The 26,953-nt window shown below is 42.1% G+C and overlaps 1 protein-coding gene across 1 annotated transcript; it reads left to right on the top strand.

Moving 5' to 3' along the window:
* The first annotated feature begins 370 nt into the window (after positions 1–370).
* LOC131480286 (contactin-associated protein-like 5) lies at positions 371–26,953 on the top strand. Its single transcript, XM_058664172.1, has 3 exons — positions 371–488; positions 21,066–21,266; positions 26,766–26,953. The coding sequence occupies exons 1-3, from the start codon at positions 371–373 to the stop codon at positions 26,951–26,953; spliced, it is 507 nt and encodes a 168-aa protein (XP_058520155.1).

Below are 26,953 nucleotides of genomic sequence, written 5' to 3'. Positions count from 1 at the left end.
ACATATGGTCCCTGCACTTACAGATCCTTTAACCAAATGGAGAGATAATTCTGGATCCATGTAGAATAGGACAGAAAAACAGACATATCATTATGGAGCGATAAGGACCACAGAAGGAGTAAGAGGAGACTGGAGGGTGATGTAGCCTGTGAACTAAGTGCGGAAGAATGAATGAAGGAAGGGCAGTGGTAAATGTGCCTCTGTTAGGCTTTGGGATGCTGGTCTGTGTCGTCCTGGGGAGAAAGTCAAGCCTACAGAATGGGAAGAAATACATACAGGAAGTAAGGAGAAGCAGGAGTTACTGATTCCTGCAGAAGGTAAACAGAGCCAAGCAAAGTCTCCTCTCCCCTGCCTTTGTGTCTTTTCAGCCATGTACGAGCAGTCTTGCGAGGTGTACAGGCATCAAGGGAACACAGCCGGTCTCTTCTACATCGACTCAGATGGCAGCGAGCCCCTGGCACCTCTCCAAGTGTACTGCAATATCACTGGTAAGGGTGTGAATTCCCTCTCACACTTACCATCACCTGTTGATGGCATGAAGCCAAAAGGTCTCTCCTGGAAGAAGACCCCTGTGTGGTTAAAATATTCAAGGACAAATTTTCTTAGGAAATAACAGTTCATTGCTCATGAACAAGAAATAGAAGAAAATGTGTCATTGAACTTGGTGATGCTTCAGTGAACCAATATTCAGGTTTCAAGCATTTACTGTAAGACTTGCCACAGGTGTTTCTCTTTTAAAACTGATAAACACAAAGAAAAAGGAAACAACCAAACAAATCAAAGAAAGAGACTAAAAATTAGTGGAAAACTCTCCCTCTGGAAGTCAGTAATTGTGAATCATATCTGGTACCCGGATTATTTAAGAGCAGTTTTAACTGCTCATCAGTGAAATGGAAATAATTTCTCCTCGTCCCTCAAGTGGTGACAATTAAATGCTATCAATTATATTGGAACAGCCAACCCAGTTGGCTAGTCAGAAGAAATTGCAAAAATGTGAGCATTGCTTTTTTCCCTTGAGTTTCTCCTTGCAGTTTGCAACTGGTTTCCAAAATTCAGAACATAGCAAGAGGCAATTATTACATTGACAAAGAGTATATAATAACAGGCTCACTCTGAAGCCGATTTCCACTAATGCAAACTCTGACCTAATGGATATTTTAAAATCCAGTTATGCAAGCACTGTGAACATCATCATTTGGTATGTTATTTTTTTGTTTGTTTCAAGTGCTGGTCTTTATAGATGCCTGCCACATTGTATAATTTAGCAAGAACATAGGGCCTTTATAAGACTCATTGAGTCCCTAAAGCCCAACTTCTCCGTAACATTCCCACCTTGTTACTAAAACTCTCTCTGTAGCCATAATCTTTCCTGCAAGCCAAGAGTGCAGACAGAAATAATCATCGCTTCATGAGACTGTAAAACTAAGGACGCTAGCATGCTAAGTGGCAGGCCTGAATGTAAGCAAATCATGGTGAGAAACAGTGATGAGTCATTGGAAACAAAGCAATTAAATGCCCATCATCCTACAAACTGCTGTATTTCATCTGCACAAGATGCTAGTTTCTTGGGATTCTATGCATTTTGCTGCATTTTGACAAGAGTATCTCTAAAGAGGGGATATAAGCAAGTCATTTTTCATCAATACTGTAGCAAAATTAAAAACATACTATTGTTTCCTTTTTCATGGTTCAGGTAACCCCTGGTGTTCAACAAACCAGTCAAGGGCTTCTCACTGGATCTTAATCATTGTCAAAATAATTAACACTCTAAAATGCTACTACTACTAATACTATTACTACTTACTACTACTACTACTACTAATAATAAACACTCTATTATTTAAAATGCAGACTTTCCAGTCTTAGGATATTCAATATTATAATCATACATTAACTGAGCTTCCTGCTTAATTTTGATGTAAATTTCCCTGATCTCCAAAAATTACAGGAAGGGATATGATGGTTATCAGTAACTTAGCGTCAAGGGTAATTGGAGAATCAGGAAGGAACTCGTAAATTTCATAATTTTTAATCCTCACAATACATATCTAGGGCAGATATAATATATCTCCATTCTATAGAAGGAAAAATTGCTAATTTCTTTACTTGCCGAAGTTCACACATCCTGTAGTCATCCACAAAGGTCAGCAAACAAGTAGACCCTCTTATGTTTCAGGAATAACCTGCAGACTCAAACATTATGCCATGGCTTTGCTTTAAAATGCTTTCATTTCTTTTTGCTACAAAAGTAATCAGTGCTAATTTTAGAAAAAATTAAATAAAAGTACAAAATAGGAAGCAAATGCCAGTGATGCCATTTATTCATAAGCACAAAGATACCATTTTTGTTAGAATTTCCCAGATATGTTTGCTATAGATGTATAATTTTGTACACACACACACAAATATATATTTCACATATATATGTATAAAGAATATTAGTTCCAGAATCCAAGTACACTCCTTCCATTACATCATTGAAATGCATTTTGAAAGCAATTTTAAAGATTTGATTATTTTTAGTAGAAAGGCAGATATGCAGAGTAAAGGAGATACAGAGAGAAAGATATTGCAGTTGACTGATTCACTCCTTGAGTGACCACAATGGTCAGAGCTGAGCCAATCCGAAGCCAGGAGCCAGTGCCTTCCTCCATGTCTCCCAAACAGCTGCAGGGTCCCAAGGCTTTAGGCCATCCAAACTTTCCCAGGTACAGAGAAAGCTGGAACAAGGTGGAAGGTGAGTCTTCTGAGATGAATGAAAGATCTGCATTGACTGACTTCAAGGACTGTCCAAAGAAATCTGGAAAATAATTTGGTTCACCAGTGATCAAAGATGGTAGTTCTGGTGCATACTGTAAGGGAAAACAACTAACCGTTCCAATAAATGAATCCTGGCATTGTGTAATGAGCTTTATCCTCAATCACAAAGGGCCTTTGCTTAACTGGGAAGATTGAGTGGAGGAAAGTTTGGGATCAAGGCGGGAAACACAAAGCAAATAAAATTCTTATACAACTAAGTGACCTGAAAGGTTGATACTCAGTTTAGCCAAGAGAAGTCTAACAAATGAAAAACCTTTTTTATTGCTAAAATGGGCCTCCAATCCACTGTCTATCCATCTCAGCAGTGATGAAAAAATCTGCAGTCATGTTTGGCTCCATAAGTCCATTGATCAAAAAGGGAGGGATGCTTTTGACAACCAGGAATCCATCATAGTCTGGGAATTGAGATTGTGCATGAAAAGGTATTTAGGCAGACTTCAGGATAGCTAAGATGCCATCAGGAAAAGGCATGTTTCTTGGCACTGAAGTTTATACCCAGGAAAAGTCAATAATGGAGAAAGAATAGAGCAAGAGGAAGTGCTCAAATTTGTGAACACTTGAGGTGCCTCTATAGGCAGCTGGAGTTTTTCAATGCTACTTTTTTGTTTTTGATGAGAAGATGAATTTTAATTGTCAGTTTGGTGGGAAAATGTAATCCACATCTGTAGTTAAATATTTTGCATGTTTTCTGTGAAGGTGTTTTACCAGGTGAAAATTAACTTTTAACTCAAGAATCTTCAAGAAAACCAGATTTTCCCTCTGTAATGTGGGTTAATTTATTGTTTTTCAATTAGTGAATCCCTTAGCAGAATAAGCACCATCAAGGATTCTGCAATTTGATGTCTTTGCAGTTTGCAGTTGTTCCCTGGATACCTGGCCTGCTGGACTAACTTGTAGACTCAAGCAATCTAACTGCTGAACTCTCTCTCTCTCTCTCTCTCTCTCTCTCTCTCTCTCTCTCTCTCTCTCTCTCTGTCACACACACACACACACACACACACACACACAATTTATTCTGTGGGGCGCAGGTGCCCACACCCCACTCTTGTCTAAATTTGAACACAACACCAACAACATTAATTTGTCAGAACAGTGTATGCTTCTGTTTCACAACTAACAGTGAGCTTCTTTGTAGGAAATATGACAAATCCCCAGATCTACCTTTACACACACACTGAGTAAATCCAATGTCAATTGAACTCTGAGAAATCATTGCCAAATTGAAGACTAATTTTTATCTTTCTGTCTTTAGCTTTCCATTTTCCTGGATTTATCTTAGACTGAGGCGCTATCCTGTGAAATCAATAACAGTTATGAAACAGCCATGATGTGAATCAAATTGTACTTGAGTTATCTCCTCCACTTGCAACCTTGCCTGCGAGTGCAGGCACAAAACAGGGCCACCCGCTCCTCATTGCCTTCATGAATTTGCCTGACTGCCCAGCCTCTTCAAATACAGGGTGGTCGGAGAATTCAGGGAAGCCAGAAATATCAAGACATAAAAGAACCTGAAATGCATTTATTTTGTGCCAATATTTTCATGCTACATATTGTTGACACATTTTTGAAGACCACTCTATGAAAACATTTCAAAAATGTATAGTGACATCAGGTTGGCACAACAGACAAAACCTCTGCCTGAGGCTCCAGCATACAGAGTATGTGTGCCAGTTCCTTCCTGGTTGTACCACTTCTGATCCTGATCCCTGGAAAAGCAGAGGCTGGTCCAAAGCCTTGAGCCTACACACACACGGTAAATGCAGAAGAAGCTCCTGGCTCCTGATTTCAACCAGCCCAGCTTCAGCCATTGTGGACATCTGAGGAGTGAACTAGCAGATAGAAGATCTCTCTGTGTCTTGCTTTCTCCTCTGTAACTTGGCATTTGCAATAAAAATAGAATTTTAAATGCATATTTAATATTTGTTTCCACCAGGGTAGGCATTGTGGTACATCAGGTAACGCTGCTGGTTTTAACACCCACATCTAATATGTAAATACTGGACTTGAGTCCTAGATAATTTGTTTCCAATCATGAGCTTGGTAATGTACTCACAAGGCGGTATATCACGGTCTAAGAACTTGTACCCTGACACCTCTGGAGGGGTCCAAATGAAATCCCTGGTTCCTGGCTTCAGCATGGCCCAACACTGACTTCTGCTGAGCATTTGGGAATGAATCAATGAATAGATATTCTCTCCAACCGCCTCCTCTCTCTCCCTCTCATTTTGCCTTTAGCATAAAGACAAATCTTTAAAGAGTGAGCATCCAAACAAACCCATCTTTAATTGCATTTTCCATGCAATTAATTTCTTTTTTTAAGATTTTATTTATTTTATTACAAAGTCAGATATACAGAGAGCAGGAGAGACAGAGGGGAAGATCTTCCTTCCTATGATTCACTCCCCAAGTGACCACAACGGCCGGTGTGCGCCGATCCAAAGCCGGGAACCAGGAACCTCTTCTGGGTCTCCCACGTGGGTGCAGTGTCCCAGTGCATTGGGCCGTCTTCAACTACTTTCCCAGGCCACAAGCGGGGAACTGAATGGGAAGTGGAGCTGCTGGGATTAGAACCGGCGCCCATATGGGATCCCGGGGCTTTCAAGGCGAGGACTTTAGCTGTTAGGCCACGCCCCTGTGCCCAATGCAATTAGTTTCTTAAGATTTATTTCTTTTATTAGAAAGGCAGATTTACAGAGAAAAGGAAAGACAAAGAGAAAGATCTTCCATCCACTGGTTCACTCCCTGTATGGTTGCAACTCCTGGAGCTGAGCAAATACAAAGCCAAGAGCCAGGAGCAGAGTCCCAAGGCTTTAAGGCATCCTCAATTCTTTCCCACACCACAAACATGGAGTTTGCAGGGAAATTTAGCAGCCAGAATATGAACTGATTCCCATATATGATTCTGGAACATGCAAGGTGAGGACTTTAGCCACTAGGCTACCACGCCGGCTCCAATATTCCATGCACTTTTGAAAGCTTTCCCTCATAGTCATCCTAGCCATAAAGTCTGCCCCCTTCCTGTGGGTGTTGTGTGATTTCAGAGGCTCTGACAGCCTGCAAGGTGCACGTCTCAGGGGAGGTTTCTGACACACCCAGAGCAGAATTAAATGGAAAAAGCTCCCCAAGAAAATGCTCCTCAGAACTTGGCATTTAATCTCATTCTCCCCAGTTTACATTTCTAATGTTAAGAAGACACTTTTTCAACATGGCAAATACATTTCCCAGCTGCACAATGTTTTTCTTTTGTAAGGTACATTTGCCTTACACATTGACATGCAAAACTCTTTGTCTAGGACAACTAACAAAATACACTTATCTCCTATCTGGAGGGATGCAGTGCCCATTTCACACTTGGGTTTTTGCTGAAATCCTATGGCATTGTAAAGAACTTGGAAGGAACATTAGCCAATACCTAAAGCAGAGCTTGTTTTTATTTTCAAACAGTTCGTAATGCTTTGACATACTACCTTTCAAGTTTCCATATCTTATCTAGCTAGCTAATATAGTGCTGTCTCCCACTCCCTGGGCACCAGCTTCTGTTTTCATTAAAACCTATCATATAATGCATAATGGAGTGGATTGAGAAACTGTGATTGAATTCTGCCCAATATTCTTGCACAAGTTGTGCATTGTGGTTGCAGGTAATCAATTATCATCCCAGCTTTGATGGGAAGTAAAAAGAAAATGTGCCCACACACTTGGCACAGTTTGAACAATGATGGCAGCTTACCTCTGGTCAGCAGACATGTCTACCAGTGCTGGGGACTGAGCACCATCCAGTACACAGGATGGGAATGCTCGGCTGGCCTTTTGTTTGTCCACAGGCAACTAGTTTTTGGCAGTTGTATTGTATGGTAAAACAAAAGGAATGCAATGCTTGTGTCCTGAGCTTTCGTGATGAAGTCCCAGGCTGCTGTCTTCCCGCTCAAAAGCACTACTGTGTCCATAGCCTCCTTCCCTCCACACCACTTCCCTGCCACAGACTCACAGAACAAGCTCATGTTCTCAGATGTGTTGCATATCATCGGTTGAGTAAGCCTCAACTATAGATACAACATGTTTAAAATGTGTCACTTGATTACAGGCTGCAATAAAATCACATTGGTTGTCCACAGGATACCAAGCCAGTACAGCAAGCTTCACTGTGAATTTTCTAGAATAATTTTCATTTTGCAATGTTATTAGGGAGACTAGTAATTTGTAGAAACAGGATGCAGATTATAGTTGTCTAGATCTAAGGCTTTGCTCTGTATGCAATACATCTTATCACAGAAAGGCAAAGACTTAGGGGCCAAGACAGACTATCCTTTAGTCCTTTGCATCAATTTGCATTGTAGTCTCTGCTGTCATGTGCTAACAACCCAACAAGAAGACAGAGATGGTACTGATGTTGTTCCTGGGCTTCACACACTTTATAATTAAAACTTTCCATGTCTTCTCCCAACCTAACTCATAGTTCAGACCACCAGTAGAGTGATCTTGATGAAATGCAGATTGGACCATGCTAGCTCCACTTGCATTCATTAAAGTTATTCCTCCTCGGTTTCCAATTTTCAAAGAGCATGGTGTAAAGACTGATGAATTGATACGCATCAAATAAAATTCTTAGAACAATGTTTTGGAGTATTGCAGTCGGAAATACTATATTATTGTCTGTTACAAAAATTTTAGGGGGACCATGGACAGGACTTTCGATTTTCATTGCTTGGAATCTGTCTCTTGCAACAGGAGGTGAGTTTGACAGCTTTACCTGACTGCGTATACTCAGTGCAATGAGTGAGGGGATGAAGGGTATTGGAGAGCAACTGCCACACAGTAGACAGAAGTACCGGAGACCTGCTCCTGCTGGCACGAGAGCTTGCAAAGGATGCGTGGATCAGCAAGGAGGTAAGAAGGAGAGATGAGGCGTGGACCATTACGGCATGAATGCTCATAGCGAACAACTCAGAAACTTTGCCTTCCTCAACACACTCCAAGATATAGGAACAGGGAAAGACTTCTTAGAAAAGACGCCTAAAGCAAAGGCAATCAAATCCAAAATGAACAAATGGAACTACATCAAACTAAAAAGCTGTACAGCAAAGGAAACAATTAACAAAGTGAAGAAGCAACCAATAGAATGGGAGAAAATTTTTGCATATTACACAAGTGATAGGGGACTAATATCTACAAAGAGCTTCAGAAACCCAGGGACAGTAAAAAAGCCAACCCTGTAACAAAATGGGCAAAAGAGATGAACAGACATTTCTCAAAAGAACAGATTCAAATGGATAACAGACATATGAAAAGATGCTCAGGCTCCCTAGCCATCAGAAAGATACAAATGAAAACCACCTTGAGGAACCACCTAATTCCAGTGAGACTGCCTACATTCAGAACTCGAAAAACAACACCTGCTGGTGTGGATGTGGGGAGAAAGGCCCCCTCCTTCACTGCTGGTGGGAGTGTAGGCTAGTTCAACCACTGTGGAAATCAGTATGGAGAGTGCTTGGAAAATTGCAAATAAACCTGCCATATGACCCAGCTATCCCACTCCTAGGAATATACCCAAAAGGAGTGAAATCTGTATATGACAAGGGGATCTATAATCCTATATTTACAGCAGCACAATCTACAATAGCAATGACATGGAAACAAACCAGATGTGCGTCCAAGGAAGAGTGGTTAAAGAAACTGTGGTACATCTACTCCATGGAATATTATTCAGCTGTCAAGAAGAATGATATTATTCTATTTAAAACCAGGTGGTCCCAACTAGAAACCATTATGCTCAGTGAAATAAGTCAATCACAAAAGAACAAATACCATATATTCTCTCTCATATAAGGAAGCCAACATGGACAGTCCAATCTATACTTTTTTTTTTTTGTCTGTTTGTTCTTTTGGCTGTGTCTCATATGTCTTGATGGTTTTATGTCAGTTTCAGTGCTTCCAAATAATCTCTTTCCTCTAGTAGAATTCATCACATGCACATGAAGTATACGATGGTGTCATTTTTCCCAAGAGACATCTGTGTTTCCTTTTACTTAAGCATGTGTTGGTTACTCAATGGTGCACTATTTTATCACGGTGCTATAATTTGTTGTTGATGTTGTTGTTGCTGTTGTGATTGATGTGGCTGTTGTGAAATGATGTCAATCTGGAAAACAGTAATATTATTTCAACCCCAAACAGCCTGTATCTCATGCAATAAGATATTGTGAAGCAACCAATGAACCAACAATCTATACGTGTCAGATTGCTTATGATCTACATCAAAGAATTGTAAAACCTAATATACTTGTAAGGCCCTATGATACTTGGAAAGGGGGAGGGAGAGCAGAGAAATCTTACATCACCCTAGAAGGTGTGAGGAAGATGGGAAATATAACCTATCAGGATCATAACTGGTAACTCATCGGCGACAGACTCGAATCAGCATTTGACAATAGCAAAACTACAAAGGCATACAGGGGGAATCAGGAGTGATCCTAACAATCTCTTAACAGGAGGTCATACACATAGAGCAGGGGGGACCCCAGAGTGGAGCAGGAGACAGGAGGAGGCTTGTATCCCAACCCTGATGACTCCCAGATCCTCACCAAGGACTATCAGTACGAGCACCGAGGACTATATCCCTACTGCCAAGGAGACCACAGGGAAATGCAGTGCCTTTGGAAGCCAAGAACTCTGAGGTCACCCACCCCCATTTGGATCTACCACATGGGATGGAAGAAGCCCAAGTCCTGCCTTGCAGAATCCAAGGTCATTGGAAGGACAACCAGGATCCCTGAGCAGTCCGCAGAAACAGAAGAACAGTAAACTTCCTTCGGAACTAGGGAGAGGAGCTTTCTCTGGTCCTTGCCTGCTTCCAACTTTGGGTCCTCACCCTCTCCCGTAATGACCATCAGGATCGCTCCAGAAACCCCTCAAAACAAACAAACAAACAAACTAGAATAGATATCAGAGAATAACAAGGAAAGCTTAGAAACAGACAGGAAACAGTCAGGGGGGAGGAAATTATAACTCACTGGGTGGGACACAAAGATTGGTTACACCTCACTGGGGTATTGAAGATTTCTTTGCACATCCCTCCTATAACTGTTCACCTAAACTGTCTTTTTATAGAGTTAGACTACACAAAAAACAGCCGGGTTCAGAGAAACCATGCTTCAGTGCTATAAACTGTTAAATACTAAAACTAGAATAGACATGAGACAACTGAATGGTGATCTATAGCCATTTTGAGGTGTATAGAACAGGGCTGAATATAAACCAAAATGGAAATGTCTATGAAGAGGTCACAGGTTGTGGTTGAGAATCTGAACTTTCCTATTAACATATTGGTTAATCAATACCATGTCAATTAATGCCATAATGTTGTAATTGGTTGTAAATATTATGTTGGGGCTTTCAATTGGTTGGGATGATACTCTGCTGGCTCTACCTTCAGACCAGAGATGGTCTCACTAAGAAACCATTGAACTTACCAGACAACAGGGTGCTGGACTATATGCTTGGTAAATACCTCCAATGAAAGAATCTCAACTGAATTTGAACTGTGGAAATGCAATAAAGTGGAGCAATCCAACGTGGGGGGAGGGTTTGGGGAGGGGTGGGGGGGAATCCCAGTGCACATAAAAATGTGCCACATAATGCAATGTAATTAATAAAAAAAATAAAAAGAAAAAAAGTTGCCTTCCTCATTTATACACAAATCATCACAAGCTTTTGCCCAACATCCAATTGTTTGATTTTTAGTTCATTATAAAAGAATGATTACAAAAATAATCCTAAGATCATTTATAATTATTTTACTCCAGAGAAAATATTTTCAGCAAACTGTTACTCATTCAAACCTGCAGTGACCTGGCAGAAGCCAGAAACTCCATGGTTGGTAACGCATGCCGTTACATAGTGACAAGTGGTTTACTTATATCCAAAATCAATTTTCACGAAACTTAAACTAACTACTACCACTTAAAATACCAAGAGTACAGAATTAAAAGAAATGCTCATAAAGGAATTTATAAAGGCATTTATCATAGATTCTTTATTAAATTTTATAATCAATCATGCATTATTTACCATCACCTTCACCTAGTGCTGATTCAATTGTTTTCTGTTCTTTTGTTAAAGGGCAGAGAAAGGGATCAGGCAACTCAGCCTTGCTACAGAGTATCTTTACAAGAAACTTTATTTTATGTTTACAAACTGTTTTCTTTCCCTAAATATGGGTGCCAATATAAGGTAGAAGTTTTTATAAACTGTTTTCTTTCCCTAAATATAAGTGCCAATATAAGGTAGAAATTCCAAGCCATTTTTTGAAGGGGAGTTCACATTTCTCCTCCTTTAGAAGATGCCCCATATACTTTCTACTTTTTGTGGCGAGAAACAATATGCGTCATTTCATTTGTTTTAACAGTTTGAAGTGCATGGTAAACAAACTCTTTGTACCTCCATGATTGCCACCTGTTCCAAGATATTATCAAGCCATTTCTTAAGGAAAACATTATTTATATTGGGGCAAACTTCAGGACAAAGGTGTGCACATGACAGGATGTTTGAAGGCATTGTGGGCTCAACTGTACTATTGTATGCATTTAGCTGTGTGTCATTGCCTTACGTCACTAAAGATGTTTTTAATCATAATATGATTCATCCGTTTGAGGTGATATACCAGTTACAGGAATCATTTCACATTGCAGAAAAACAACAACACCACCCTCAGGAGAATTCTATGAAACATCAGCGAGGTGATTGCGGGTCCATACAATGGGGTCAGGCAGCAATGAGGTGAACAGAAACATTCTTCTGGACCTTGCCACCCAGCCAGAAACTCCTCATAGCCTTGCTAACCAAGGAGCAGTGCTCATCACACACCCATGCCATCCGACCCAACTGCATGGCTTCCCGCAAGAAAGGGATGTGATGTTCTTTCCAAAGGCTTTGTCCCTTCCCCTGGACACCTGTCTTCTGTCACCAGAGAGAGGGGCTCAGCTGCTATGCCTCTTTCCTGGTGGAGATTCATTCTGGGTCACATACTTTGTGGGTCAGGAGCACCTGAAACCATTGCAGCAGTACTTGCATTGCTGTTTATGCTAAAAGCAGCAGCTTGCTTTCTGTTAAAAAAAAAAAATCTGTTCCTTGTGACTGTTGGTGAGGGACTTAACTATTGTTATATAGTGGAAGAGAGGAATGAGAAATCCCTGAGCTGAAGGAACTGTATCAGGAAAAGTAGTTTAAAAATAAAAAATCATAGGGCCTGGTGTGGTAGCCTAGTGGCTAAAGTCCTTGCCTTGCATGCACGGGATCCCACACAGGTACCGGTTTTAATATTGGCAGCCTTGTTTCCCATCGAGCTCCCTGCTTATGGCCTGGGAAAGCAGTCGAGAACAGGCAAAAACAAACTTGGGACCCTGCACCCGCATGGGAAACCTGGAAGAGGATCCTGCCTCCTGGCTTCAGATTGCCTCAGCACCTGCCGTTACATCGGATGAAAGATCTTTCTCTCTGTCTGTCCTCTTCTCTGTATATCCGACATTCAAATTAAAAAAAAAAAATTAAAGAAATCTTTTTAAAAAATAAAAATAAAAATCATTAAGTCAAATCCTGAGGACTACAATGACAATTGGACAAGTTCAGAGAGATTGTCTTGTCTAAGTGCTTGTCTCCCTTTTTAATGCATTATGCATTAAAAAGAAAACCCTCAAGGGGTTTCTAGACAGCTAATCTCTTGGGCCAAATACAGGGTCCTGATGGACTTGTGTTTAAGCTTTGAGCTTTAAGTAGTCTGAGCAAGCAGCAGACAGCATCATTCTCTGCTAAATTGGACCATTAAATAAAGCTACTAAGTCAAAAAGCTGAAGCATTACCCTGAAATTAAAGCATTGTCACCTTTAAATTGCCCAAAATGTTAGCAGGCACTTAGACAAATTCTTTCTGCACATTCTGCAGAGCCAACGGACTCCAGCCAACATGGACAAGAACAGTGGCCTCAGATGATGGAGATGGGCTTTCCATTCCTGCAGCTTCCCTTTAGGAATTCACTCACCGAATTTCTGAAGTCCTTATTCATCTCCATTGGTTACTGCTTTTTTTTATCCTGTGTTCACTTACTTCCACATTTTTCATTCGCTCATTCGATAATTCAAGCAGTTATTCAGAAAATAAGCCTTTGAGATAAACTTCCAAGTACTGGGCTGAGTTAGACACTAAGGTTAGCAACAGAATGAATTTACCCTTGTCCTCCAGAAAGAGGAATCACAGGAGAACACAGATGATTGTACCCATGGTGTAGGAAAAGGAGCTGCCCACAGGGCATGGGAAGAGTACAAAGGGATGGGGTGGACTCTAGTGTGCAGGGAGACCAGGTGGTGGTTGAAGGAGTTGCCCATAAAGTTAAATTTTGTCACAGGTAACACTCCCTGAGAATATACTAGTATGAGGCAATGGGAATTATATTACACATGGTATGCCACTGTGCAGTGTTCCCAGAGGCCCTGGGGAGAAGTGACACTCTCTACATTTTGCAGGACAAAGCTCTGAAATCTCAACCATCAAGTCTCTCAAGGGGCAAACAACAGATTCAAGAATCGAGGCTACAATTCTCAAACCTGGGTTCTGGGAGAGAGTTTTGGAAGTGAGAAAAGGTCCGCATGTTCAGACACAATGGGTTGTCCTGTCTCATCCATGGTTATCTTCCCCTCAGCCACTGCGCAGGAGGAAAGCTCCTACAGGAAGTGATCCTAAAAATTGTGCCCTCTATTGTGCCCACTGATTTTCTTAATTATTATTTGCATAGGATCTCAATCTCTTTTTTTAAAATTAATGAATTTATTTTGTGATATAGTTCCAAAGGCTCTGGGATTCCCCTTTCCCTTCCTCAAACCCTGCTGTCTAATTCCTCCTGTTTTATTACAGTAAGATAATTCTTCAAAACAGCCTTAAGTCCATCATTCTGCTACTTAAGTGTATCCTGACATTGCAGGTATGAAGGATGGTAAAATCAATCTCTGCTGCCGTGTGAGTAGCAGGAATTCCGCTACTCAAGCTCCCACCACTCAAGCTCCCACCCCTGAGGCTCAGGCTGTACATTAGCTGGAACAGGAGTCAGGAGCAGGGCCCAGGGACTCTGATAGAGGGTGCAACCATAGTAACAGGTGAACTCACGACAGCCCAACACCCAGCCCCCTTTCCCTCTCTTCTCCCAAATGGCCTCCTAATTGGTTGCTGGTCCCCACATTCCCACTGTTTCAGTGTATTTTCTGTTATTGTTTTTCAGTTCTGGGTTTCCTTTACACTATAATTACATGCAGATTCTTTACACAAGAGCTTTCCATTTCTTGCCCTGTGTCCACATCCTGTCACTGCAGACTCATAAATCACTTAATTTCAAAGTGCCAATCATGTTTCTCTTGCTATTGTTTTCATGTCCAGGTTGCCCCTCTAACAGCTCTCCATTGTCCCTGTAATTCTACTCTTGTGTGATGTCATGGGATCCCATCAATCTTGCAGCATGCCACTGCTTTCTACCGACAGCTGCTTGTCTATGTCACCTGATGCTTTTCCTACACTAGACTCAGTCATCCTCCTCAAGAGGCCTCATTCTTCCCTGAGCTTTGCTATCTGCTATTTGTAAAGCAAGGTCTAAGTGTAGGTTTTGCTTATTCTCTCTAGACCCTTTCAGTGCACAAAACAGGTGATTGGGTAAGTATGTCTAAATAATTAGCTCATGCAGTATTTGCTCTGTAAATCCAGAACTATCTGATGTCTCCGCACCATTCTCTTCTCTCTATCTATTGTCTCTCATTGTAAGAAATTGCCTTGACAATACTAAAATATTTACTGATTTGTTGTATCCTATCATAACCACATCCTATCAGAACCACATCAATAATGTCATAGCATATGACACATAAAGTTTTGAAGATTTCCCCAATTTTTAATTTTTTGTTGATAGAAGATATTTAGCCAGAGATGTACAACCAGAATAATAAATTTTAAATTTACTGATGCTATTATTGCCTCCATTTTTGTGATTGTCTTACCAATTTAAGGCATAGTTCATCTTTTTGTTTCTTTTTAACATTTAACACTATCAAATTTTTATAACAATCATTAGTATTGTTTTCATAACTTGTTGACAATGTAAAAGAGCTTTACATTACAAAAGCTGATTCAGCACACTATTTTGTAAGCAGTGGTTGACCAGAGATATCTACATTGCTTAGCTTCTATTGTCTTCACCCCCTATTGGCCAACTCCCCTGGATAACCATGCATATTCATTAGTGTACCCTTTGTGTATACATCTTCTCCTTTTCATTGTGCAGCATGTAACATGCACTTTGGTGAATCCATACCATGATTTTGTAGTCATACAACATAGTGGGAATCTTACACTAGTATTATGTCTATGTTGTATTCCACCTGTCTAATTGTACACCTATTGATGAGTGTTCATTTGCCAATACTCCACTTTGTGCAGTAGATAACTATGGCAGTCCAGCAGAATTGCAAGTACATATCTCAAAATTCTTTGATTTCTCACTTTCCTTCAGATTTCAAGAGATTTCCGCATGGATGAGTAAAAATCTTGACAATCTCTTGAGTGTTTGGCTCAGCATTAACTAGATATCGATTGTAGAAGGTGTTAGGCACCCTGGGTAAGCATGAGACTGGCTCTCTGTAGCACTGGCAGTGTAGAAGTTAGACGAGTAACAGGGTTGCTGGAATCGTTCTGGAGTGGCTGGTGGAATTGGGAAGGTCTGTCTCCTAATAGGATAGTGCTGAGGCAATGCTATGTGTAACACACCAGCTGGCACAAAGATAAAGAATTCTGCTCTCATCCTGGAATTTTTGTTAATCTCCACAATAAGAATAAAAGCTCCCAGCCAGCGGAGTAAGGGGCATGGTAATGTATGTGGGAGACAACAGAAGATGTAAAGGGTGCCCTACTTTGTCCCTCTTCTTTGATGTAAAGCCCTTGGGGGTCAGAGCACTCTAGTTTCTGCAAGTCTTCTTTAATCCTCTCAACAAAATCCTGGTAACTGCTACCAGTGCCTCTATACCCCACGCATAGGTTACTCAGTCCTACAGTGTGTTTCTTTCAGTCCACACTGTAAAGCATGGGGCGTTTAGAGTTGTGAAAGGTTGAGTAGCCTGCTCAGCACCATACAACCGGTAAAAGCACTTCTAGCAATTGAGGTTAGATCTATGTTAATTCCTACTTTTACCTTTAAAATGAACCAAAACTGGGGAGGGCATTCTTACACAGCAGGACACATCCATCCTGTATCACCACTGAGTCCCTAACATCCATCTGAGAGACCAAGACAAGAGTTCCAGGCTGCCAGCTTCTGCCTGACACAGCCCCGGTCTCAGCAGTTGTTGGGCAGTGAACCAGCGGGTGGATAACTCTGTCTGCCTCTCCTTCTCTCTCCCTCTCTCTTCGTGAATTAGTTAACAGAACTCAAATGCATAGAATTTCATTCCAATATCACTCTTTCCTCCCAAATTCTGAATTATTTCCCGGGTCTCTTTGATCATTCCATTAGTTTGGAAGCAGGGGAGGGGGAGAAAACAGAAAGAAATAGAAGCCCAAAATAGCACATAAACAAGTGAGGGCTAGAGTGAGAGGTGAGGATAAATCACAGCACAGTATACTGCCAGGAAGCCAGCCAGCTGCAGCCAGTAATGGATGCCCCATACATTTGTGGGGAAATGCTGCTGTAGGCTGGCCAAGCCTGAAAGCCTTGCAAGGTCACGTGGCCTGATGTGTGGGCAGGGAAACAAGGTCCCATGGAAACTCTTCGCGTTTTAAGGGTTTTGGAAATCTCTTTGCACTAATCTCCCTTCTTTTTAAAAATGCGTGCGTTGGGCCCAGCACTATAGCGTAGTGGTTAAAGTCCTCGCCTTGCATGCACTAGGATCCCATATGGTTGCCGATTCTAACCGTGGCAGCCCCACTTCCCATCCAGCACCCTGCTTGTGGCCTGGGAAAGCAGTCGAGGATGGCCCAAGGCCTTGGGACCCTACACCCGTGTCAGAGACCTGGAAGAGCTCCTGGCTCCTGGCTTTGGATTGGCTCAGCTCCAGCCATTGTGGCCACTTGGGGAGTGAACCATCAGATGGAAGATCTTCCTCTCTGTCTCTCCTCCTCTTTGTATATCCGCTTTTCCAATATAAAAAAAAATAAATAAAAAGAATTTTAAAAATGCCTGTGTTGGGAAGGTGGGAAAGGAAGTGGGATGGACCCCCTCCCGCAGCACAGGTCCCCAGAAGCGTTTCTGTTCCTGGATTCAGCTGGAGGAGTCAGGCAGCTGTGTGGATCAAGTGTTGCCCTTCCCTACCTCTCAACTCATGTTTGCTTTATTTACTTCCACTTATCTGAAAGACATAGAGACCCAGGAAGATCATCCATCTACTGATTTTTTTGCCACAATGTCTTCAGTAGCCAAGGCCAGGCCAGACCAGGCCAGGAGTCTGGAATGGAGCCTGTGTCTCTGTTTAAGGGTGGCAGGGAGCTAAGGACTTAAGCCACCATCTATTGCCTCCCAGGATACACAGGAACGCAAAGTTCCGTTTGAACACGGGGCCGGAACCCAAACTCCAACACTGTAACATGTGACACTGGTGTCCCAGACGACTTCTTAACTCCTATGCTAGATGCTTACCCCTCCATCCTGAGTTTGTGTATTTTACTATTGGAGTGTGCAGGATTAGAACAAGCGAGAGACAGAGGCAAAGATCTCCCACCCAATGGTTTAGTCCACAAATGACCATAGTAACTGAAGCCAGCAGCCCATGTATGCATCCGCATTTCCCACACCAATCACCTGAGCCCAAGTACTCGGACGCTCTGCTGCTGCCTTCCTGTGACCACTAAATAGGGAAATCGATCAGAACCTTAGCAGTCAGCTCATTTTGTGGATCTGACACAGGATGCTACAGTTGTATGCTGGTTTGTCCCACTGAGCTGCACTCCTGTGTTTTGTTATTATGTTCCTACAAGAGTGTGGTAAAACAGATTATTTCTAGGTCTGCGATAAATGACGGGGTTTTGGGAGGTGACCTGGCTCTCCCAAGGTGGGGAGTTTGCTGGGTATGGGAACTGGAGTTCAAACCCCAGCCTGAGAGTCCCCAACCTAGGTTTTCCTCTGACACCTCTTCCTCTGTGGACCATGGATTTCCTGTCCAAGATGATCCCTGATGAGCGGCTACCACATGTTTTACACGGAGAGGCATGATGTAAACAGGAAACAATCATTGCAAAATGACAGGAGCCTACACAAGTCACACATGAGCAGATGGCAGCTGAGTGGCAGAGGCAGTGCTTGCAGGATTCTTTCAACTGTCTTCACCCTTGGCATAGAAAATTCGCTTGGTTAACATGGATGACGAACCTGAGGCAACTGTAGGGATGTTGATATAGACTTGCTCCGTGACAAGAGGAGTGTAAGTGACTTGGCACACTGTGCAAAGCAGTATAAAAGCTTACTATAGCGATTACAATGCTCAAAAAAGCTGGGTGTTATGGAACTAGACTGGCCTGTCCTCCATGCGCAGTAATAGAAAACATCACAGCATTCCCTGGCTCGGCAAAGACACAGTTCTGTGGGCCACAATGAGGTCTCATGAAGCAGAGGTATTTCCTGTATCTCCATTTCTCCGCTCTTTTTGTTTATTCTTTCTTCTGAGACATGTACCCCATGACAACTAAGGGAAGATTTTGCAACATCTGTAGTTACTGTTAATAAAAATAATGATGACAATAACAACTCCAATCAATTTTAAGAGAAAGAGGGTTGAGTAGTGGGTCTGCATGTAAACAGATTCCAGCTTTGGAAATGCAAGCTAGAGGATCCAGGTGGGTTACCTGGAGACCCAGTGCCAAGGGTGGTGGATGTGCTTCCCTGTGGTGACAACCGGGGCAGCTTTACAAGGAGAAAGGGACAGAGAATGTTCCAGAGTTTCCTAATGGGAGTCAGCTACTGATTCTGTATGCAAGTTGCTTTTATTTTCTCTTGCTGTTATTAGTGTGTGTATGTGCATGTTCAGCTCACCCAGAGGTGAATGTTCGGATTGGTCTTCAGATAATTTGGAGCGCCTGGGCACAGAGCAAATGTGTGCTGCTAACGGCATCTCCCTGTTTTAGAGTTGAATATGCCTTCAGAGGTCATGAAAGACTACACCTTTGCCTGTTCTTCCTTCTGATGTGTTGAAAATGTGCTATGGGGAGACGAAGTAGCTTTTCCCAAGCTGCATACAGCATTAGTGAAAGAGATTAGAACAGGGCATCTTTGTAGTCACTTTTCTTCTTCATCTAAGCCAGCTCAACACCAAGCAATGTTAACTGTTCTACTTACATTTAGCATGTGTAAACTGATACTGGAGTAGTGCCCAACTTATGTGTCTGATAGAAGCACCTTGAGTCATTTCTATCCCTTCCGGACTTTCCCTAGGGAACAATGAAAAAAAAACCTCATGATGTCTAGCTACCTTGGGTTCCTTTCAGGTCGAAGAGCCTCTAAAGAGTAATGATATAATGATGTGGGCCAATACTCTTTTGACAATGTCTGTTTCAGTCTTCCTATTTCCTGTTCTGCTTCATTTGTGAGGATGTTTGGAATTAAATTGCATGGCCCATTGCAATCAATGCTTTAGCCTAGGTTATAGTTAGAGAGTGACTGATACGTCCCAGATAAGGCATCGTGCTTTCATATTTCGGGTTGCTCTTCCACATTGGCAGCCTTGCTATGGTACTGTGGGTATTCTAGCCTGCTTTTGTGGTCACTCCTGTAGTATTTTTAATCAAGCTTTATCAAAACGAAGTGCCTTATGCAAGCTTATTGTTGTTGAAGAATGAACTCTTAAGTTTTAAAATTCATATTCTTCTCCTTTCTTCTTGCCCCTCAGGGTGAACCAGGTCCTTTTCCAGGTCTTTATGTTAGAGTGGTCCTCTTGCTGTAAGTCTTAACACATTTATTTTCCTGACAGAAAGAAACCATTTGGAGAAGAAATAATTGTAAAAGCTGTTAAGTGCATTGCAATTATAATGTGAACTGTATACTTGCAACCTTGTAAATGAGGCATCTTTTACAGATGCTTTCTGTGTGTTATCTGCTGTATTCAACACAATATCTATTATTCTTACAGAGAATCATCTGTGTTGATTAGTCTCTTATGGGAATGTGTGCCAGTAGCAAGGAGGAACTGGATGCCCTGGCTAAAGTATTTCCTTGGGTTCCTCACTGATTGTCTGATCTTCAAAGAGTTGCCTTATATTCCTCATGCGTATTTCCTTCATTTCAGATGTGGCAGTATTGGCTCCCTTACTTCTCATACCTCTACATCCAAGGACTCAGCCAACCTAGGACTGAAAATATTTTAGAAAAAGCAACCTGTCTGTGTCTGTGCTGAATGTGTTAGGACTGTTTTTAGTTATCACCCAAACAACGCATTACAACAGTGGCTTACCTAGTGTTTACATTGTATCTGGTAACATAAGTAATCTAAAAATGACTTATAGTTTTAAAAAGGATAGCTGTAAGCTGTATTCAAATATTATATCATTACATTTAAGGAATGTAAACTTCCACAGATTGGGGTATACATAATGGTTCTAGAACTAAGTCCTCACTCTTGTGGACACATGAAGATGATTGAAGGAGATGATGAGATAATAGTTTAATTTGGTTATGATTAGGTAATGGCTTAATTTCATTTTTTTAAGGTTTTTTTTACTGGAAATTCAGATATACAGAGAGAAGAAGACACAGAGAGAAAGATCTTCCTTCTGCTGGTTCACTCCCCAAATAGCTGCAACAGCTGAAAATGAGCTGATCTGAAGCCTGGAACCAGGGCTTTTGTTTGGGTCTCCCATGGACATACAGGGTCCCAAGGCTCTGGGCCATCCTCCACTGCTTTCCCAGACCACGAGCAGGGAGTTAGATGGGAAGTAGAAGAGGCAGAATTAGAATCTGTACTTGTGTGGCATGCAAAGCAATCACAACGGGCCCAATGGCTTAATTTAAAATAAAATAATGCTCATGGAGTGTTCAGCAAAAAGCTGTGGAATAACAAACTTCAAGATTATTTTTAACTTCAATATTAACAAAACTTCTGTGGCTTTCCTCTTTGCCCAGGTGGAGCACTCAGGAGGTGACTTAGAGTTGTCTGTTGAGTGACCCAGCACACTGCTGATGTGATCCTCTTCCCACCTGCCTGTGACCTCTCTTGCCTTGTCTTGTGTTGTCTGTGCAGAGGACAAGAACTGGACAACAGTGCAGCACAACAATGAAGAGCTGACACCTGTACAGGGCTACATGCCTGAAAAGTCCTACACCATGACCTTGGACTACGGCGGCAGCATGGAGCAGCTGGAAGCCCTGATTGACAGCACAGAGCACTGCAAGCATGTGGTGGCTTACCACTGTAGGAGGTCTCACCTGGTCAACACAGCAGGTAAGGCATGGCCCGCCCCTGATGTTCAGTAGTGGCCTCCCCACTCTGGAATAGCAAATCCTGGGATTGACAGGAAGGGAATATCATTTCAGTTGCTCACCGTGCAGTGCAGGCACATGTACCAGGTGACATGCATCTGCTTAATCCTGGCTCTGATGTCCAGCAGGTAGCCTAGATGCTTCCGAAGACTCCGAAGATTTTTTTCTGAATCCTCAGAAGACAACCGTAACAGTAGCGATCTTATCCCTGTGTGAGGGTGAGGAGTTTCTTGAGAGTACTGGCACGGAAGGGTGCTTTCAGGAGCCAAGAGGAGTGTGAGGGAAGGTGCTTTTTCTGGGATGATAAAAAACCAAGGGTCTCAATATATTGACCCAAGAATAATGAACTGTATGTGAGGCAAAGTGTTCATCAGGGTACAGTAATGGGCAGGTGGGTACCATCCTGTTGGTTTACGTTACCTGAAATGTTAAACCCTTAGAGAAATACCCTTTGGAAAGAAGAAGCAGAGGTGGTCATGATGCTACAGCATATTAAGATGCTCACAGTGTCCACACCCTGTATCAGAGTGCTCGTTCAAGGTCCAGATCCTCGGCTTCCAATCTGATCTAGATTCCTGCTGGTGCATCCTAAGGAGCAGATGCTGATGGCCCTCTGGTAACTCCCATCCACATGGCTACCCAGAGAGAGTGACAGTCCTTTCTCTCTCTTCCACTTCCTCTCACTCTCTGACTTGTAAGAAAGTGCAATAATTAAAAGATTAAAGATAAACGTTTGCTTTTAGAAACAAAGAGACTGATTCTATTTTTGTTTTCCTTATGGTACTTCACTGAGTGAATGATTGATTCGATTATTAACATACTTGAACACAAAGTAAGCCAAAACTCTAGGGCTGTTTATCAAAACTCAAACGAGTTATGACAAACATCAGTAAGGAAATGTATCAAAATTTATGTGAAGGGCCCAGCGGCGTGGCCTAACGGCTAAAGTCCTCGCCATGAAAGCTCCGGGATCCCATATGGGCACAGGTTTTAATCCCGGCAGCTCCACTTCCCATCCAGCTCCCTGCTTGTGGACTGGGAAAGCAATTGAGGATGACCCAATGCATTGGGATCCTGTACCTGCATGGGAGACCAGAAAGAGGTTCCAGGTTCCCGGCTTCGGATCGGCGCGCATCGGCCCGTTGCGGCTCACTTGGGGAGTGAATCATTGGACGGAAGATCTTCCTCTCTGTCTCTCCTCCTGTGTGTATATCTGGCTGTAATAAAATGAATAAATCTTTTAAAAAAAGTTTATGTGAATTCATTTATATTTATGAACACTCATCATCAGCTATTTCATGAAAAAAAAAAAAAAGACCTGTAGGCTATGGAGTATATCTGATCTTTCTCCCTCTGTCATTTTGCATTTCAACTATGTAAACAAATAAGTAAATTGATTTGTGAAAGAAAGCAAGAAAGGAAGGAAGGAAGGAAGGAGGAAAAAGAAAGAAAGAAAGAAAGAAAGAAAGAAAGAAAGAAAGAAAGAAAGAAAGAAAGAAAGAAAGAAAGAAAGAAAGAAAGAAAGAAAGAAAGAAACTAACTTGCAGCCTGGAACTGGCACTGTGGTGCAGCAAGCTAAGGCACGATCTAGGATGCCAACAACCCAAATTTTAGCATCTGATTTTTAATTCAAGTCTTCTCCACAGCTTCCAGTAGATGTATACCTTGTGGGTATACAACCTGTATCAGGAATTTGGGGAATTAATCAGAAGGATGGTTCTTTGTCCCTCTGTATTTGAAAAACAAACAAACAAGTGAATATTTAAAAAGTAAAACAGAGGACTGACCTTGTGGCTCAGTGGGTAACACTGCCACCTGTGCTGCATGAAAACATACATGCATGATGCTGTGTTACTTACTCTTCCAGCAGTGGAGGATGGCCCAAGTGTTTGGAGCCCTGCTACCCACATGGAGGGCTTAGATGAAGCTCCTAACTGAGGTCTCCAGCCTGGCCCATCCCTGGTCATTATGACCATGTGGAGAGTGAAGCAGTGGATGGAAGATTCCTTTCTATGTGTGTCTTTCTCTGTGTCTCTCTCTAACTGATTTTAAATAAATTAATCTTTCAACAGTCAGTAGGTCTTGCATCCAGAAATCAGTGCATGCCAAGTTCTTCTCAGCACTTGCAGTGTTTATAATTCCCATCGGTTTGCACAGCTTTTATCCAAGTTCCAAAGCCCCATCATGTGTCCTCTATACTGCTGGATCACAGACTTTCCCAGAGTTCTGTAATACTTTCTCTAATGCGTTCTCAGAATGCTGAAGCTGACAAGTTCTCAGTTGCAACTATTTTCCCTTAGTTTTGTTTGGGGTTTTTCAGACTTCCACGAGCAAATGGCAGGTGGAATTGACATATCCAAGGTAACTTTCTTCCAGTGTCTGGCATATGGGAAGGGACTGCTCAATTGGAGCATAGAAAAAGCTGTCTCTCTCTGTCTCTCTTTGTCATGCTGTTCCCAGATTTTCTCTCCCTAAAGTTAGGCAATCTCTCAGATGTTATTTGTGTGCCCCTGTTGTGTAGATGAACAGTTCTTTGAATTTACACTTCAATAATTTGCTTCTAGCCATCCAATACTTATATAACAGTTAAAAAATGTTTTGGTAGCTGACATCAGAATACATCAAGTTAAGTTGTTATTTGTGGCACCAGCATGCCATACGAGTGAGTTTGATTCCTGGGCTTTCATTTCCAACCCATTTACCCACTGACATGCCTTGGGCAGCAGTAGAAGATGACTAGGTTCTTGAGTTCGAGCCACCCACGTGGGAGATGCAGATGGAATTCCAGCTCTGACCATCAGTCTGGTCTTATCATTAACTGTTTTTTTTTATTAATTATTATGCATTATGTGACAGTTTCATAGGCTCTGGGAATCCCCTCACCCCTTCCCACGCCCCTCCCCCCTGGTGGATTCCTCCACTTTGGTGCAGTATTACAGTTCAAATTCAATCAAGATTCTTTCCTTGCAAACATATACCAAACATAGAGTCCAGCTGCTTATTGTCCAGATGGGTTGAACAGTTTCTTGGGGAGACCATTTCTGGTCCGAAGTTAGAGCTGGTAGAATATCATCCCAGTCAATTAAGAGTCCCAATATAACATTAACAGCAATTTGTAACATTATGGAATTGACATGGTTTTGCGTAACCAGTATGTTAAAAAAAACCAAAAAACAAGTCCTAACCACAACTTATGATTTGCTCATTGACATTTCAATTTTAGTTTGTATACAGGACCGGCTGCTATATACCTTAAAATGGCCATAAGGTACCATTCAGCTGTCTCGTGTCTATTTCATTTTAGTATTTAGCCATTTATTGTGTTGAAGTATAATTTTACTGATCTTGGCAGATTTTAGGATAATCTAGACTGGCTTGTAACTCTAACAAGACATTTGTCAACAATTAAGGTGCAGCACATTTTTGGGGGGGGGGTGTGCAGGAAAGTCCCCAACACCACAGTGAAGAGTGACTAATCTTTGTGTCCCACCCAGCGAGGCATGAGCCAATCCATGCCAGCTCTTTCCTGTCAGATTCCAAGCTCTACTTTTTGTTGTTTGTCTATTTATTTTAGTTTTTTTTTTTTAGTTTGTATGATTGTTTGTTTGCTATGAGGGGTTTTCGGAGAGATCCTGATGGTCATTGCAAGGGAGGGTGGGGGTCCAGAGGTGGAGCCAGGCTTGGTCCAGAGAAAGCTCTCCTCCCTGGTCCCGAAGAACGTTTATTGTTCTTCTGTTTCTGCGGACCGCTCAGGGCTTCTGGTTGTCTTTCCGATGATGTTGGTTTCTGCACGGTAGTGTTTGGACTTCTTCCATCCCCTGTGGAAGCTCCGGTTGCGGGTGGGTGACCTCAGAGTACTCGGCCTCCGAGGGCATCCAATTCCCTGTGGCCTCCTTGGCAGTTGGGATATAGTCCTTGTTGCTTGTATTAATAGTTTGTGGTGAAGGTCTGGGAGTCTTCATGGTTGGGATCCAGGCTTTCTCCTTGCCACCTGCTCCACCCTGGAGTGCCCCCCTGCTCCACGCACATGACCTCCTGTTAAGAGGTTGTCAGGATTACACCCAATTCCCCCCTCATGCATTGGTATAGTAGTTTTACAACTATTATCATTAACTGTTGCAACCATCTGGGCAGTGAACCAGCAGACAGGAGACACTTCTGACTCTCTCTCTCTCTCTCTCTGACTCTATTATTTCAAATAAATAAATGTTTTTAAAAGAAGCAGAAATCATCTAGATGCAATTTTTCAGTGAATATTTATTTGACAGACACATATGTATATATAGAGAGACGTGACCTATTACTCATCCACCCAGTGTCTGCTTCTTACATCGAACTTACTGGACTTGAGTCCCAGCTCTACTCCGCATTCCAGCTTCCCACTAATGCAGAGCCTAGGGTGCAGCAGGTTGTGGCAGAAGAAAACTTGCATCCCTGCCACCTACCTGGGGGACCTGAATGGAATCCTCTGGCTCCTGTCTTGAGCCTAGCTCAAATACAAACATTGGAGAGAGTTTGAGGATATGATCTTTTAGACTGGAGCTTTCTCTGGCTGTTTGTGTTTGGCTTTCATATAAATAAATGAAAAACATTTACTTTTTTTTTTTTACAAAAGCATTAACAACTTAAAAAAAAAACCTTAGCATAACTCTGCCTACTTTTCACATCAGGAGAGTTTATATAAGCATTAAGAACTCTCAGGCAGCGGGTACGTGAGGCTCCAAAAGCTGTCATTGCCCAGGAGGTCAATGTTTACGCCTCTGTGTCCTTCCTTTCTCTCTCTCGCTCTCTCTCTCTCACACACACACACACACACACACACACACACACACACCATACACTATTCAGGGACTGGAGTCCAAGTTTCTCTAGACTTTTTAGAGACATTAAGCACTTAGGCCATCTTGCCAGTGATGACTGGCTACGTAACCACTTCCCTCAGTTTAAAACCTTGGTTGTAAGCAGCACGATTCATTCTGTGGGAAATTCAGATTTTAGTGACTCAGGATTGAATGCTATCAAGCTGCTTTTGTTGACCGTAAAAAATAGTCACACCACCTCGATCGTCACAAATACCAAGTGTAACTACTTTTATTTCAGTGGAAAGATGCTGGGTTATTCAGGCTCATAACCTACAAGGAAAAGAATATATCATCTGCCTTAGCCGTTGACACAAATATTTCTATAGGTGGGCAGGAAAGAGCTATTTGAAAGTACTGATTCTGCGTAGTCTGGGAAATAGAGGAGAAGGCATTCTCTGCGATAAAAGAATGTGGATTCTCTGTCTTTTTAAATCTGCATGAAATGCAAAAGCAAAATGAACCCTCTTGCACAGTGGCAGCTGGAATTACAAAAAAAAGTATCCGAGGGAACTTTTCACCAGGGAGCACCTTGGCTCGCAAGTCATTTACGCATGGAACATCAGAGGCTTTATTAACCAATTAACCTTGGAGGTTGCTAGAAAATTACTCAGATGGAGCTGTAATCCCTAGACCAGATATGAAGAGTGGAAGTGGTGGTAAGGCTGGAGGTGACCCGTCATCTCAGGGGTCATTGTCAGCAAAAGTAGTACTTCTTGATCAGGAAATCGGTGAAGGTCTTGGTGCTGGTGACTTGGTATGGAACTCACCTCCACCGTGCCGGAGATGA

Source organism: Ochotona princeps, chromosome 5 (genome assembly GCF_030435755.1).
Source record: "Ochotona princeps isolate mOchPri1 chromosome 5, mOchPri1.hap1, whole genome shotgun sequence".
Classification (NCBI taxonomy): domain Eukaryota; kingdom Metazoa; phylum Chordata; class Mammalia; order Lagomorpha; family Ochotonidae; genus Ochotona; species Ochotona princeps.
Note: the sequence above shows the minus strand (reverse complement) of the source record. Positions and strands in the feature narration are given on the sequence as shown.

Excerpts from the sequence above, each read along its gene's own strand:
- LOC131480286 (XM_058664172.1), top strand. The coding sequence starts at position 371 with ATGTACGAGCAGTCTTGCGAGGTGTACAGGCATCAAGGGAACACAGCC. Across the intron at positions 489-21,065 it reads AGTGTACTGCAATATCACTG|AGGACAAGAACTGGACAACA; the intron begins GTAAGGGTGTGA and ends TTGTCTGTGCAG. Across the intron at positions 21,267-26,765 it reads TCACCTGGTCAACACAGCAG|AAAATTACTCAGATGGAGCT; the intron begins GTAAGGCATGGC and ends GGAGGTTGCTAG.